At 38.8% G+C, this 15,021-nt stretch overlaps 1 protein-coding gene across 1 annotated transcript in view; it reads left to right on the plus strand.

Annotated features, from left to right (window-relative positions):
- Positions 1–15,021, plus strand: part of LOC124622336 (venom carboxylesterase-6-like) — a 125,601-nt gene that overhangs the window by 97,250 nt on the left and 13,330 nt on the right. Inside the window, exons 7-8 of the mRNA XM_047148013.1 lie at positions 2,016–2,197; positions 7,973–8,096. Of these exons, the coding sequence (XP_047003969.1) occupies positions 2,016–2,197; positions 7,973–8,096 (306 nt within the window). The remainder of the gene's footprint in view (positions 1–2,015; positions 2,198–7,972; positions 8,097–15,021) is intronic.

Raw genomic sequence — 15,021 nt, forward strand, 5'->3', positions numbered from 1 at the left:
ATGTAGGACATTTCAAGTTATTACTAACATTGGTCGATGGATAAGAAAAGTTTTGTAAGGCCGGAGTGAGAAATGGATAGCATCAGTAGATAAATGACAGTTGTGGTACAAACTCTATGACCGCCTTTTGTATCTCGCATGTTAAACTACTCAGATTTGTCGGAGAAAATTCTAACTGCAATATCAGATGACCTTAAAACTCGAAATTCCGACTTGTATCCCACCAGAAATGGCACAAGATGTAGTTAAAATGCGAATTACATGCTGGATATTTGGTATTGCCACGTTCGATATAATATGTGTATACATTTGTCAACAATGCTGCTTGGCATATAACTATTGCGCTTTACCTATTGTAAAAATCTGAAAGTAAGCACGGCAGTTAGTTATGAGTGCATTGAGAAGTCCGTAATACGTGGAACATACCGAAATTAAGTTCCGTCATCGAAAGTCTCCTCGGACTTGATTCAATATTTCGGCGAATCAACTGTCCCCCGTCTTGAGGAGAATGCTGCTGCGCTGCCAACCTAATTTCAATTGCCTCTTTATAAATATTGTTCCAAAAAGCGGAAGTGTTGGGTACTATCAAAGTCTCGCAAAATTAAAAAAAGATGGCTCTGAACACTATGGGACTTAGCATCTGAGGTCATCAGTCCCCTAGAACTTAGAACAACTTAAACCCAACTAACCTAAGGACATCACACACATCTATGCCCGAGGCAGGATTCGAACCTGCGACTATAGCGGTCGTGTGATTCCAGATTGTAGCGCCTAGGACCGCTTGGCCACTCCGGCCGGCGTAAACTTTCATCCCGTGTCCATTATTAGGTCAATGTTTTATCGGGTTTTGTAGCTTCGTATGACGGCGATGTTCCACATACCTGTCCTGAACTGTGTCTTATGTATGCCAGGCCTGGGATATGGAGTTTGGACCATCCCCAGTGGTGAATGGAGAGGAGCATAAATCAGTGGACTTTATTCCTTATGCTGGAGGCATGTAATTTAAGACTGGAAGAATTTTAAGCAGGTTTAATATTAAGAGTGTGTTCCCTCCAACTTCGGAGATTAGGGCACTACTCAGCTTGGGGGCTAGAAAATCTGGCATATATAAAATTCCGTGTCAATGTGAGAAGGTTGACATCAGCGATTAGATTAGCACAGATTCTCTTGCGCTAAGTCATAAATGCACTGAGTAAATGAATGTGACATGTACAGATTCTACCACTAGATCATTAATTAGTTTGTATTCTAAAAGGATAGAAGTTGAAGCAGTGAGTTAAAATTTGTGTGCTGGCTGGAAGTTGAACCGGGGTTTCTTGATTACTAGGCAGATGTGATAACCACTACACTACCATAGAATTATGGCTACGAGAGATGTACGGACTACCCTAGTCCAGTGGCCCCCTTAACACAAAATTTAATTCATTACTTCTGCTTCTATCCTTATCGACGATAAAGTTAAGACTCAAATGTCTTCAAGAAAATGTAATCCCATTATGTTAGGAGATCACTTATGCCTGACATACAGGCAACATTTCCCCATTACGTACAAAGCTTGGGTAGTGTTCCAGTATCGAAGAGCCATAACAATACTGACGATTTGAGAAGAGGAAAATGGAGTGAAGGTGTGAATTGAAGTTTAAGAGAAACTTGAGACTCTTATCTCTCCAGGAAACGTAATTACATCACATCAGTAGTTTGTATTGCTAGTTAGTTTCGTTACTCAAGTTTCGTTACTCAAGTTACGTTAGGAAGCTGTTTATTTTCCAACTGGATTAGTATATAGGGAAGCCGTTTCCTCTAAACGACATCATATACTATTGTACAATCTACGATTTCTGCTGATGTTTTTGAAGATTTATGATACAGTACCGAAAGAGATAACAGAACTGTTGGAATGTCATCTGCTGTGAAAAATAACTGGTATTTGTGTTAACCTTGAAAATGAGATAACAACATTTTCGTTGATTTCATGAGAGAATCTGAAGATTCAGCAGATGTATTGTGATTTACAGTGTCTGGAGTGATGGAGAGTGCGTCTGTGGCGGCAGATCTCAACGAAAACTTCACTTCCCTGGTGGGGTCTCTGCTGCCAAGGCCCACGAGGGAAGAGCAGGAGGTGGCGGCGCAGCGGCTGGAGGACTTCTACTTTGGGGACCAGGGACTCTCGCAGCAACAGCCGCAGGCCATCTACGATGTCAGTATCAATTTCTCGTCGCTTCTTATACACAGAACAGTAACGTAATCTGCTCCAATAATTGAAAACTTCAATAACGAAATGTGACTTAAACTTTCTTGACACACCAATGGACGTTCCTAAAGGAAAAGAAGAAAGTTTTAACATGCCATTGACGACGTCGTCATTAGAGATAGAGCTTAAGCTCCGATCTGGAAGGATAGAGAATGATGTCAGCCATTCTCTTTCAAAGAACACGTCCCGTAATTTCCGTAAATCTGTTAGGAAAATCACGGGCAACCTGAATCTGGATGTGTGGACGCAGATTTGAGCCGCCGTCCGATCAAATACAAGTCTTACCACTATGCCACCTCCATCAGTACAACTTCACGTGTCACAAGAGCTAGAGTAACTCTTTCTAGTACTCTTTTCCTCCTTCTTCCTCTTCTCCTTCTTCTAGTTTAGCCATTTGTATCTGCTAGTGAATGGAGGCTTCTTCCATATTGCTCCGCAGCCGTGTCATCAGTTATTACCGTGTTCCAGTTTGAACCATCTCTCCTAGGACTTCTTTTCCATCCCAAAGGTCTCCAACTAGCCATCCTATTTGCTCCATCTGCTGGGCTCTTGCCTACTGTGTAACCAGCCCAACGCCATTGCAACCTGGTATCTATCTTGAGTACGTCTGTTACATCGACATCTACATTCATACTTCGTAAACCATTGTAAAGCACGTGGCAGAGGGTTTGTCCCATTGTACCAATTGTTATGGCCTTTTCCCATTCCATACGGAGCGCGGAAAGAGTGTTTAAATGCCTCTATGCGTGCTGTAATTAATCTAATCATGTCTTCACGATCCCTATGGGAGCGCGTAGGGGTTGTAGTTTATTGCCTGCCGGAGTGGCCGAGCGGTTCTAGGCGCTACAGTCTGGAACTGCGCGACCGCTACGGTCGTAGATTCGAATCCTGCCTCGGGCATGGATGTGTGTGATGTCCTTAGGTTAGTTAGGTTTAAGTAGTTCTAAGTTCTAGGGGACTGATGACCTCAGAAGTTAAGTCCCATAGTGCTCAGAGCCATTTGAATCATTATTGTAGTTTATTCCTAGAGTCATAATTTAACACCGATTTATAAGTGGGGATAATTTAAGCCTATCTCCAAGTACCTGCCAATTCAGATATTTCAACACCTCTGTGACACTCTCCCGCTGGTCAGACGAACGTGTAACCATTGACGGTGCCCTTCTCTGCATATGTTGAATACCCCCTGTTTGAACTTTTTGGTACAGGCCCCACACATACTCTAGGATAGGTAGCACGAGTGGTTTGTAAGTAATCTCTTCTGAAGAGTGATTGAATTCTCTCAGTATTCTAACAATAAAACGAAGACTACCACCTACTTTACCCAAAACTGAACCTATGAGATCATTCCTTTTCAGGTCCTATAATGCTTACACCCCAGTACTTGTATGAGTTAACAGATTCCAGTTGTGACTCACTGACCAAAAAATCCTCAACCCGATCACAAATTTCGCTTGATACCCCATGCGATCGTACTTTTGGTTATGGTATAGCATAGGTGTGTGACTGAGTTTTTTTTTTTTTAATCGGACACTACTGCATCTGCCGGACTGCCTACATTTATGGCTTTCGGTAAGTCATGCGAGAAAAGCGAGGGTTGGGGGTTGGGTTTGACATGATCGATGTTTTCGAAATCCATGCTCTTAGAGACAGGTCATTATGTTTGAGCTCTATATTCTAACATTTTAAAACAAATGGATTGCAAGGATATTGGACTGTAGCTTTGTGGGCGACTCCACCTACCGTTCTTGTAGACGGATGTGACTTGTGCTATCTTCCATCTAGCGGGTATTGTTTTTCATTCGAGGAGATCTACGATAAATTATACATTAACGTAGGGGCTAACTCAGGTTCAAATTGAGTATAGAAACCGACAGTGATAAGGGTAATGTAAAGCCAGACTGTGGGCACGAACCCCTGAGACATTATAAAGAACGAGATTATCAAAAGAAAAACGCAACTACCAGACGTCTTCGAGAGAGTTACAAGGCTGGTTTGGATACTATTACTGCTCGTATTAGCGAGCATAACAAGCTACGAGAACTTTTGGCTGTTGATTTCACAGTTCATTTCCAGACAGTTCTTTCTTTCCATTTAATTTCCCAGTTCCTTACGAGTAAGACTTTAATAGCTTCGCTCATGTTATTGAAGAAATATCGTCTAGGTCTTTTGAATGGTATTCATCTTCGACGATATTCTGCATATCCTTGGTGGATTTTCCTGTCTTCCGCAGCTCGAAGTGCATGTCAGGACGAACAAATTCTTCTGCCTATAATTTTTCTTTTAGCATTTGACACACCTACTTCGGAAACAAGCACAACAATTCCCGGCGGGTTCAGGGATTTTCACCTGCCTCGAGATGACTGGGTGTTCGTGTCGTCCTCATCATTTCATCATCATTCATGAAAGTGGTGAGATTGGACTGAGGAAAGGTTGAAAACCGCGCAGTTGAGCGCCCCACAAACCAAACATCATCATCATCAAGCACAATTGCTGCGTACCAGGAGATGGCCTGAGGATGGTAATGTGTGCCGAACCCGATAGTCAGTAGGCAAAATATATAAACTACGACTGTAGACACAAATTTACTCTTTTTCAATACTATAATGGTTACTACTCCACCAACAATATGTCACGAATATGTTTCATTTTAGAAATGGTGTCTCATGATTCATATAAATCATAGACTTCCCTAATAGTTAATTTCCTCTGTTCCGCTGTTTTTTACATTGAGTTCCTTCAAACATCTCGCTCAAGACATTTCTTTCAAAGTTATTGAGTTTCACCTCTCCTGACGTTGTTAATGTCCAAGACTCAAAAGCGTATGTTACAACAGACTTTTCTTTCAATCTTTGGGATAAGTACTGAGCATGGTGGATCTGTCGTAAGAAATTGGAATTGGATTCTCTAGGACGGTGGTTCAGACTTTCGTGTGGTTGAAACGTACCTTTCTTGTTTACTGAAATATTTCAAGAAAAGTTTCTGAGTAAGCGACGTTACGAAACATTGGAAGAATGTATAACTTCGCGTAGTTCAATAACCGCGTCAGTAAGTCACTTCTCAATGACGATGGCGTAAATTTCTCTTTTTAGAGGCGCCGGTAGGTGCAAAACATTTCCTCAATCTGAAGTTTAGGTGTTTTATTACCTTAGACCGGTCATCATCAATATAATTTAAAGTGGAGCTGTATCAAGCCAGTGAGTGTCTTTCCTGACATCATTTTTCGACGATGCGTGACCGATCAATAGAGAATAATTCTTACACAGTAAATTACGTACGTTAATGGAAATGATAGGCGAATTAATGTCCACCCTCCGTTTAACGAAGAGTTAATGATAGAACACGAATAGTGTTCTGTCGCTTCGTCATCGAACAATTTGTCTCCACCTCCTCTTATTTGACGTCTGAAAATTATTGTAATACAGTAAAAATTGCTTTCATGAAAAGGAGATAAGGAAGGTGATAACTCTTTTAAATAATTAAAACGGATAAGTAAAATAAAGGAAGTGATTATTTTACAGCAAACAAAGAAAACAAAACTTACGTCCGAGCTACTCGCGCTCACACAGGCGAAAGGCATAAACGTAATTAGAGAAGTGAACGTATGCGAATGGCATATAAAAGGAAATTCTTTACAGAATACACGTCAGAGTCCATTGTCATTTATTTACTGTCATTGTAGATTTTAAATGTCACTTAAAAAAAGAAAATAGTGGTACATGGTCATTCAGATACGTATTTTCCTGTGAAATGGGCCAATTTCATGATCTATCCTTTGGTATTCTCAGCTTGTGCTTAATCTCTCAGGACCTCTTCTTCGAAGGGACGTCGAACCCATAGCTTTCTTCCTTTTGGCATAAGTTTCGTATTGCCAAATAGCAACTATTAACTTTTTTGGGATGTGCTATTTATTTCTTCTTTGGCATTGTTATTTGTAATTAAAATTTCCAAGGTAAGTGAAGTGATTTCCTGTACTAGTATGCAAATGTGTGCTGCATTAGTTTACGTAAAAATGTCGATGTTTTTAATTTTATCAGTATTAATTTGCTATACTGTTCGAAGTAAGCTACTGTATGATATTGTGATATGTGAATAAATTTGTCACTCATTTTGTGCTATGTTTGCTGTGTCATCAGCATACAACACTACCTAGAATCTGAGTTCTAGTTGCGTAAAAAGGGGTGACATATTTATTTTCCTGTATATCTGCACTATTATAAGATTTGGGAAGCAAAGGTTATGCAACATCTTTCTTTTTGGCTTCAAAAGTAGGGACATAGCTAATGCAATACCAGACAAATGAGGCACACTGGGCATCAAAATGGTAATGCTATGGAAATTTCGTTCAGTAATAGAACAATTACTAGTGACTCAAACAACAACGAACAGTAAAATATTCAATAAGTTTCTAAAGTTACCTGATGAAGGGTGTTATGAATAGTATAACTTTCGTTTCGGTAGCAAAACCTTGCTTAGCTACAAAGCGATCTATGTGCAGAATCTAAGACATATGCATGAGAAACAGTCTTTATTGACTATAAATATGTGAATTTAAAAGAGAGCTGAAATACGTTTAAAATGTATTGTTCGAATAGATTATTTTACTTATCAAATCGTCAGTCAACGTACCAAAACAAAGATTTATAAGAACTACGTTCATAATTCATTTCAGTTACTTCTGGGAGGACACAGCAGGCTTAATAAATTTGTATCTTAAAATTGTGCTAGTATTGAATGTGGTGCCGGAGACTACGATACTAGCAATCCTTAAGAAAATACAGTTTTAAGTTATAGCCTGGTGGAACGGTGTCTTCAATCACAACGAATCTATTCCAACATACACGAGAATGAGTAAACCTGTTTTATAATTTGGAGAGAACTATCCGTTTCAGAACAGACAGTTGCGATGCAAAATGTGTTGTAGAACGTACATTTTTAGGCGTAGCACTTTAAAAGGTGCGTCTTAAAAGTTTGGAGAACCTCTCAGAAAATAAAGGAAACAATAGTTACAAACGAAATACATTTATTGGTCCTCAAACGAATCATCATTAGCTACAACACACTTCTGACATCGGTTGTAAAACTGTTGCAAATTGTCAGCAGACTCTTCTTGGGTAATCCCTTTCAGGGATAATTTAAGGCGGAGAAACAAAACATAGTCTGTTGGTGCTAAATGTGGGGAATTAGGAGAGTTTTGAAGAACAGTTAGCTTGCGCTGAGCCAGGAAGTTGAGCGCGTAAACATTGTGGAACCCAACAACGTGTGACCACGGTGCTTCAAGCGATTGCACAAGTCTGCTGACGGTGACCAACAGACTTACAACCGATGTCAGAACTGTATTGTAGCTAATGCTGATTACTCTGAAGGACAATACAGGTACCTTGTTTGTAACGCTTCCCTGCTTTGTTCTGACACGTCAGCAAACTTTTCAGACTCACTTCATATCAGCAAGTAAATGCTAGCACTGTAGGTGTATTCTGTGATGTTTGAAGAGGAAAGGTCTGGTCAGGGGATCTTTTTGGGAGAATTCTTTCTGATAATTTATCCCCTTAACTAATTATTCGTGCACAGTGTAACGAAATTTTCTCACAGTTATCTTAATAATTCTACTTTCAGCACAGATTGCCATGCATATGATGGCAGTAGAATCGAAAAATAAAATTTTGTATTATATATTACTCCTTACACTAATTATAACTTTGTGTTATTTCTAATTTTCAGACGCTTTCCGATCTGTATTTCATCCAAGATACCCAGGCATTTGCTAGGACAGTGGCAAACACAAGTACTCTGCCTATTTACTTCTATTATTTCGACTACGACGGCTACGGCGCCACAGAATACGGTAAGAATTCTTCTCGAAAAGATTTACAAACTTAAATCGAATGAAAGCAATTTTGTTGTTCCAGTACGAAAATGATGTAATATCCAAGACTCAAGAACCACCCTCAGAGCTCCAAGAAGCAAAGTTACGTGTTCAGGTCCCGGAATGCCACACACTGTAACCTGTTACGGACTTTATAAACAGCGCACACTCCCCTGCAGAGTGAAGTATCCATTCTGGAAAAATTCGCCTAGTCCTAGGTTATATCATTCCGCAGAGATATTCTGTCTTCGAGGATTGCTAATCTACAAAAGTATGGAGACCACATTCTCTGAAGTTTGGAAAGTAGGAACAGGTAATGGAAGAATTAAGGCTATGGGCCCGCATCGTGGGTTGAGCCTGGATTGCTTACGGAAAGCAGTGTTTCCGATCCGATGCCTATTCCGACAAACAACTTTAGTCACGGGGTTTCAAAAATTCACAGACTCTGCTGCAGGGTAAAAGGTTCACTGTAGAAACAAACTCCTAGACTGCGGCTAATCCCAAGTTTTGGATACAGTTTTAATCTGCCTGGAAATCATTTAAAATTCTGATCTTAACGCAGTCTATGGTTTACGAGCTCAAGCATGTCGACCTGAAATTTGACCTCACATTGGCAATTCTGTCTTTACATGGTATGATAATCTCTTAGTTCTTGAATTTAACACCTGCTTCTAAGTACTTTGAATCTATCGTTTGCATCATATTATCATATTATACATTCTCTGTGAAACGTCCCCTTTTTAACAATTATACATGACTGTGCTTAAACTGACACACAATATTTTGTTAGCGCAACGCAATGTGACTTTCAACATTCCCTACAAAAGAATGGCCCTGACTAACATTAAACTATACCTTTCACAAATCACTTACCTCACAAAAATCTTCGCTGCTCAAGCTACTGCAATAAAGCGAGCGCCACTACTGCCAGCTAAATAAAAGATTCAAACTATGGAAGGCACTAACTACTGATAGGGATAGTTAGCAAATGAAAGATATTAATAGAGAACAAACAATGTATTTACCTTGACATCATCATATATAAATATAGCAGTTCATGACAAATTACAAAACTCCGCCATCTCTCTCCCCACATCCACCACTGCTGGCGGCTCACCTCCAACTGCGCAACGCTACGCGCTGTTCACAGCCAGCTGCCTAACACTACAATGGCAGACAACAATGCAAACTAGCCACAGACTGCACACAGCACAGCTAGTGATTTTCATATTGAGCGCTAAGTAACGTTGCCAATAAGAAAACATAAACAGCCTACTTACATAGAGAAAAGATAAACAGCCTACTTACATAGCCCCCATGCTCCCCACAAAAAATTTTACAAAATTTTTTTGGGCAGTGGCCAATAATGATTTGATAAAATTTTTCATAATTACAATAACAAAGAAATCAAATGCACACACTTATTGATACAATGTTGGTCAAAAGCTAAAACTTTCTCACAGTCCATAAAGATAGTCCTGATCATTCATCATAACAGTAATTACAGGTTTTTTTTTACAAAGTCTCATTAGTAAAATAAATTGCACACAGAAGTAGTGGATTTGCATGCAGTCTTGAAGAAGTAGTGTTGTCCTTCCAACGGAAAGACAGTGCTGACTCTTGACATGCTGACAGGTAATGGGCCACAATGGAGCAAACCCACAGCAGAGTCATTCGAAGTTTTGAAGAATATTGGTAGGTAGGTCATCACAGAGCAGACCCACTGGAGTCCTGGTAGAGATTGTGGTATTGGTGGGCCACCAGAGGTGCAGACCCACTGCAGTCCTTGTAGAAATAATGGCATGGTGGGTCATCAAAGATGCAGACCCACTGTAGTCCTTGTAGAGATGATGGTATTGGTGGGTCATCAAAGATGCAGACCCACTGTAGTCCTTGTAGAGATGGCCAGCAGCCATCTGTTGCGATCTGTTGCGACTGTGCAGGTGCACAATCACCATCGAAGGGTCTTGCGAATAATATAGCCAGTCCATAACCACCACTTGTGCATTCGCAAAGTTTTTGGAATTGTCCTTAGAACCAGCAATGCTGTTATCCAGTCCCTTGCTGAATTAGTAACACACGTGCAAACACTAACAGTCCCAACTTCTCACATATTGTCCATATACTATGACCAACAGAAACGTGTGCAGTGAAATGTAACTAACAAGTTAATAATATCATGAACTGGTGACAATTACAATTTTATAACATAAGAATACAATTACAAAGGTACAAAATACATCATTAAAGAACATAGCAATATACATAACAATTGTAGGAACACAGGCTTTACAAAAGAATAGAAATAAACATATACATCAGTGTTACAGGATAACTTTTGGAACATCAACTTTACACATGAGCATTAAAACAAAACAGAATAAATAATGTCTAAGCATATTTACAAGGTAAATAACATATTATTAATGCCAATTATATTCGAGGATAACAGTATTCCTCATCATAGTGAATGTAGCTTAATATTAGAAGAGAAAAAAGTTCTATGAAACAGTACACAGAGACAGGAAGAAAACAAATACACAAGGGTACACAAACATATAGTGGGATAACACAAAAGGGAAAGGACAGGGTTTGTTTACTGCAGTATTTTGCGTGGAGATCTCCCTTTGTTCATCATTATTCCCAAAAAGTCCTATCTAAGCCTGCTTTCTGTATTCTGTTCATATTTCTTTCAAAATAATTATTTCTGATTGTACAATACTCATTTGGGCCCAAATCTTTTTTATATAACTTGGCAATGCATTCTTTACCTATTCTCCATAGCCAGTTTCTCATATAGTCTACCCCCTCTTAAGCTAACTTAAATCTCCTGAGCTCAGATGCTAAACTAAGGAACGAGGCAATGCAGCAGCACATAAAACAATTAATATAAACAGCAATAAAAAAAATGGAAAATCGCAAAGCAAGCTACAGTAAATCTAAATTACCAAGCAATTCAACATTACAACTAATATGAGGCAATGCACAGCAAACAAAAAATAAATCTAGCTTAGCAGAGTAACACAAATTAAAGTTCAGTAGCACTATGCCTGGCAAACAGCAGCTTATATCTAAACATGACATAGCTCAAGCAGGAAAAATAGTACACTAAAGATAACAATGCAGATAAGGGAAATGTATAATCACATCTTAATGTCTAAGTAATTAAAGTGGTGCACCAGAACAACTGATTGTAAAAAAAATATTACCATGTACTTGAAAAGAAAATTATGTGTCCAGTTACTGTTACTAGTCCCTTCTTATTGTTCTTTCCTTTCCAAGTGCTCCTTTTTTTTTAAAGAATGTGGATTACAAAATTATCATTTAATAGATCTGTTGACAGAAAGTGTTCACATTAGCAAATGCATCTAAGTTTATTTTATAAAACTAATGCTGTAACACAGCTGAAAAACAGGTATCAAATGAAATAAGCAATTACGCAAACCAAAGCATAAAAATATCATTCAATAGTCATGTGACATTTCATAAGTTAGTAGAAATTCTCTCAACTCTCGTAGAAAGACGCTTGTCGTAATCAGGTGTGCAGATGCAAAAATATTTCTCGTCATTTCATTAGGCATTTCAGTAAATATCAGAAAGTACGATATGTTTCCAAGTAATTAGCGTGTCGGATTTGCGATGCTTTCTCTAAAGGAATGACAATGGCCAGGATAATAGCCTCCCTTTTTTTTCTTTTTTTCTTCCTGTGCTCTGAAAGGCTAATGGCTTTTTTTCGGGCGGCTGTCACCCAGGTGGGTGCACGCGACGCATTACGTGCAGGTGGTCACTTAACTTTCTTACGGAAATATTTACGACAGCAGTTTCCGCTACAGTTACAGTCTCACATAAAAATATTTCACAGGTCAAGAATTAGCGTTGCAAATCTGTAGAAAGAAAATCCTATAAATATAAGTGTCCAAATAAAATATTCGTCAGCATTGTGATACAGTCACGCATTTACGCACATTTCATAACTCTTAAAGCATGATTCTTGGTTTCCAACATACTTCTTATTCCTCATATACGGTAGCATCATCTTATTGATCATAAACATACCTCAAGAGCATAGTACACATCGTCGTCGTAATAATAACATCATAACACCTCAGTCAAATCTCAAAAACGTCATAGCTTTCTGCAATAATTTCAAAACCTAAAAAAATTCTCTGCTTATTTCAATAGTGTCATCTACCTCAAACGTACTTTAAAATCATGCTCCCTTACCAAATACATCATTCAAAGCTCTCATAGTATCACAATGATTCCGAAAAAATATGAACAGTTTACAAAGTACAGACAAAATACAGTTTCATAAGTGTGAAGTTACCCAATTGTGTATTGCGTAAACATGTGTCACTGATGTAGTAAAAAAATGTTTATCTCTCAGTTAAATGATCAGATAGCTGTGTAATTTGTGTGTTAGAGAAATATGGTACCGATGTGTAAAGTTGTATAAGCAAATACCATATTAGCTAGGGTTCCTTGTGGTTGCCACACACATGGTACACAAAGTAAGCATGTACCCCCCTGAGGATTAATGTAATTATACCCTCAGGTGTTACAGATTACAGCAATGGAATGAAATGTATCACGGAAAACTTTCTTTGTAATTCAAAAATCTTTAAAAATAAATGTTTTAAGTACAAAATTAATCACTCAAATACGTGTACTGTAGCGCTAAATGTGCGTCTTGTTGCAACATAATCTGTGTGGAAGTGTCGTAGTTATCGTCCTCCGAAAGCTAAGTTCTGCAGAAGTCAATGTACTTACCTCATAATACACAAAAGTGAAATGCTTTGCGTATAAATGTCTTAGTTATTACGCTTATTGCCGTGATGAGGAAAGTACTGTGCTATAACGTATTGTTGTGCTACGGAAAAGGCAGTCTCATTGTAGCTATACCACAAAAGTTACTACTAAAACCCGTTTTACTTTCCAGAATAAAACAGAAAACTGTGCAGATATAAAACAGAAACACTGCAAAAGCAACATTGTAAATTGTCACTCATTAGTAGCGTCGTGATAAAATCGTGTAGCTGTCACATAAACTAACCCTTGTGCCATCTGGTATCTCACTGAAAGTACTTTAAATCCAGAATATATTTTCAAGTAAACCAAAATGTTGCATTAAAATCTCATTAGCAGTACTGGTAAATGTTCTAAGTATGTAAGCCTTATAGTCGTTCCATAATCGTGCAACTAACAAGCAAGAATGTACACACACAATAACACTGTGTCGTCTGTTCACAATAACAATGCATTAGTAATTTCTGTTTAAATAAGTTCTCTTGGTTCTTGATTGGATATTTAACTTCAAACATTGTTGCATATTAACAGATTCTAAGTCTGACAAGCATACTAGTAATGTGAAGTGAAAAGTTTTATGGCAAAGACAAAGTTAAAAAACAGATTATCTTTCAATAATCGGTTTTACATGTGAAATGTGGTACAATATTTTACTCTTCAAGGTACTCAGAATTTCAGCTTGAATGCAATTATCATGCAGTATATGTCAGTAAAGAATACTGGAATTTTTCACAAGGTTAGCGTCTATGTTATTTTTCTCTGAGCCAGCCGGCGCACGTGGGTGCCTGCGGCGCGAGTCATTGTCTGTCTCTTTGTTGGCGCGCGTTGTTATTGGGATTAGGAGACCTAACTTCTACAAATTCGCCTTGCCGAGAGGGCCCAGCTCTGTTACAATCCCGCCAGTTCTGATGAAATTCAGGTCTGTCGTTACGATCACATCGTCTGTCGTCATGTCGGTAGTTCCTGTAGTTTCTTTCTTGTCGGTTAAGTGGTGGCGAATTTCTCCCTGAATCGTAACTGCGCGCTGAACTGTTGCGTCTGAAGTTATTCTGTCTCCCTTGATAATAATTATTTTGGTTCCCATATTGTCTGTTTCTCTGATTGTCTCTGTGATAGTCACTACCGCGGAGAGGTGATCTTTCCCTGTAATTATTACTACTCTGCCAACGGTTGTCGTACGGGTGGTGTCTGTTTTGGTCACGATTTGTGTTGTGAGAATATACTTGTCGTGTCAAGTTATTACTTCTTTCATCGCGGAATTGCGACGGATGTGACCTGTAATTGTTGTGTTCCTGGTTTCACGTTCCGCGATTGTCAGTGTCAATTTCTAATTCTTGTAAGAGTCCCTGAAATGCTTCAATGTCGTCTTTGCAACGTCCTGCCAAAATAATATGTCGTAAATGTTCAGGCAGTTTGATTAAGCAAATGCGGATGAGTTCTGAGGGGCTGTATGGGTTTGAAAGATACTGATTATTATGCAACATGTCTTCAAAATATTTCATAAGACTGGAAAACTCAGATTGTTCGAAACGTTTCATCATTATGATGCTATGTTTTACTCGGTCTTGTGTGGCTTGAGACCAATATGCTGAGAGGAAGGCATGGTAAAACTCTCCTTCACTGTGGCAATCGTGAATTACCGATCGCATTCTTACAGCTGGTTCATTCTCCAAGTAGCCACACATAAATTCTAATCTGTGTTCTAACGACCAGTTGGGAGGAAAACAATGCGAGAATTGATGGAGCCATGCTTGTGGATGAATGTCGTTGCCAGAATTCTTAAATGTTTTGAATTTACGTGTAGCAATGAACAGCTTATAGTCAAAATCATCATGTCGGCGAGTCGCATATCGGTCATTGTTAGGTCTTGTCGGCCGTTCCATCTCAAAATTCGGTGCACATTGCCAATTTCTTTCATAACTTCCGAAATGCCCTGTGTTATTATTTTGTGGCTGTTCCGTATTTCTGTGTCCCTCTTCCCGTATTGGGGCGCGAGTATCCTCTGAAATACGTAATTCTTGTATTACCTGTGTCAGCTGATCTTGTACTTCCCGGATTTCTCTTTTGTACTGTGTATTGATTTGATTTTGATTCTGTT

Source organism: Schistocerca americana, chromosome 7 (genome assembly GCF_021461395.2).
Source record: "Schistocerca americana isolate TAMUIC-IGC-003095 chromosome 7, iqSchAmer2.1, whole genome shotgun sequence".
NCBI classification, from domain to species: domain Eukaryota; kingdom Metazoa; phylum Arthropoda; class Insecta; order Orthoptera; family Acrididae; genus Schistocerca; species Schistocerca americana.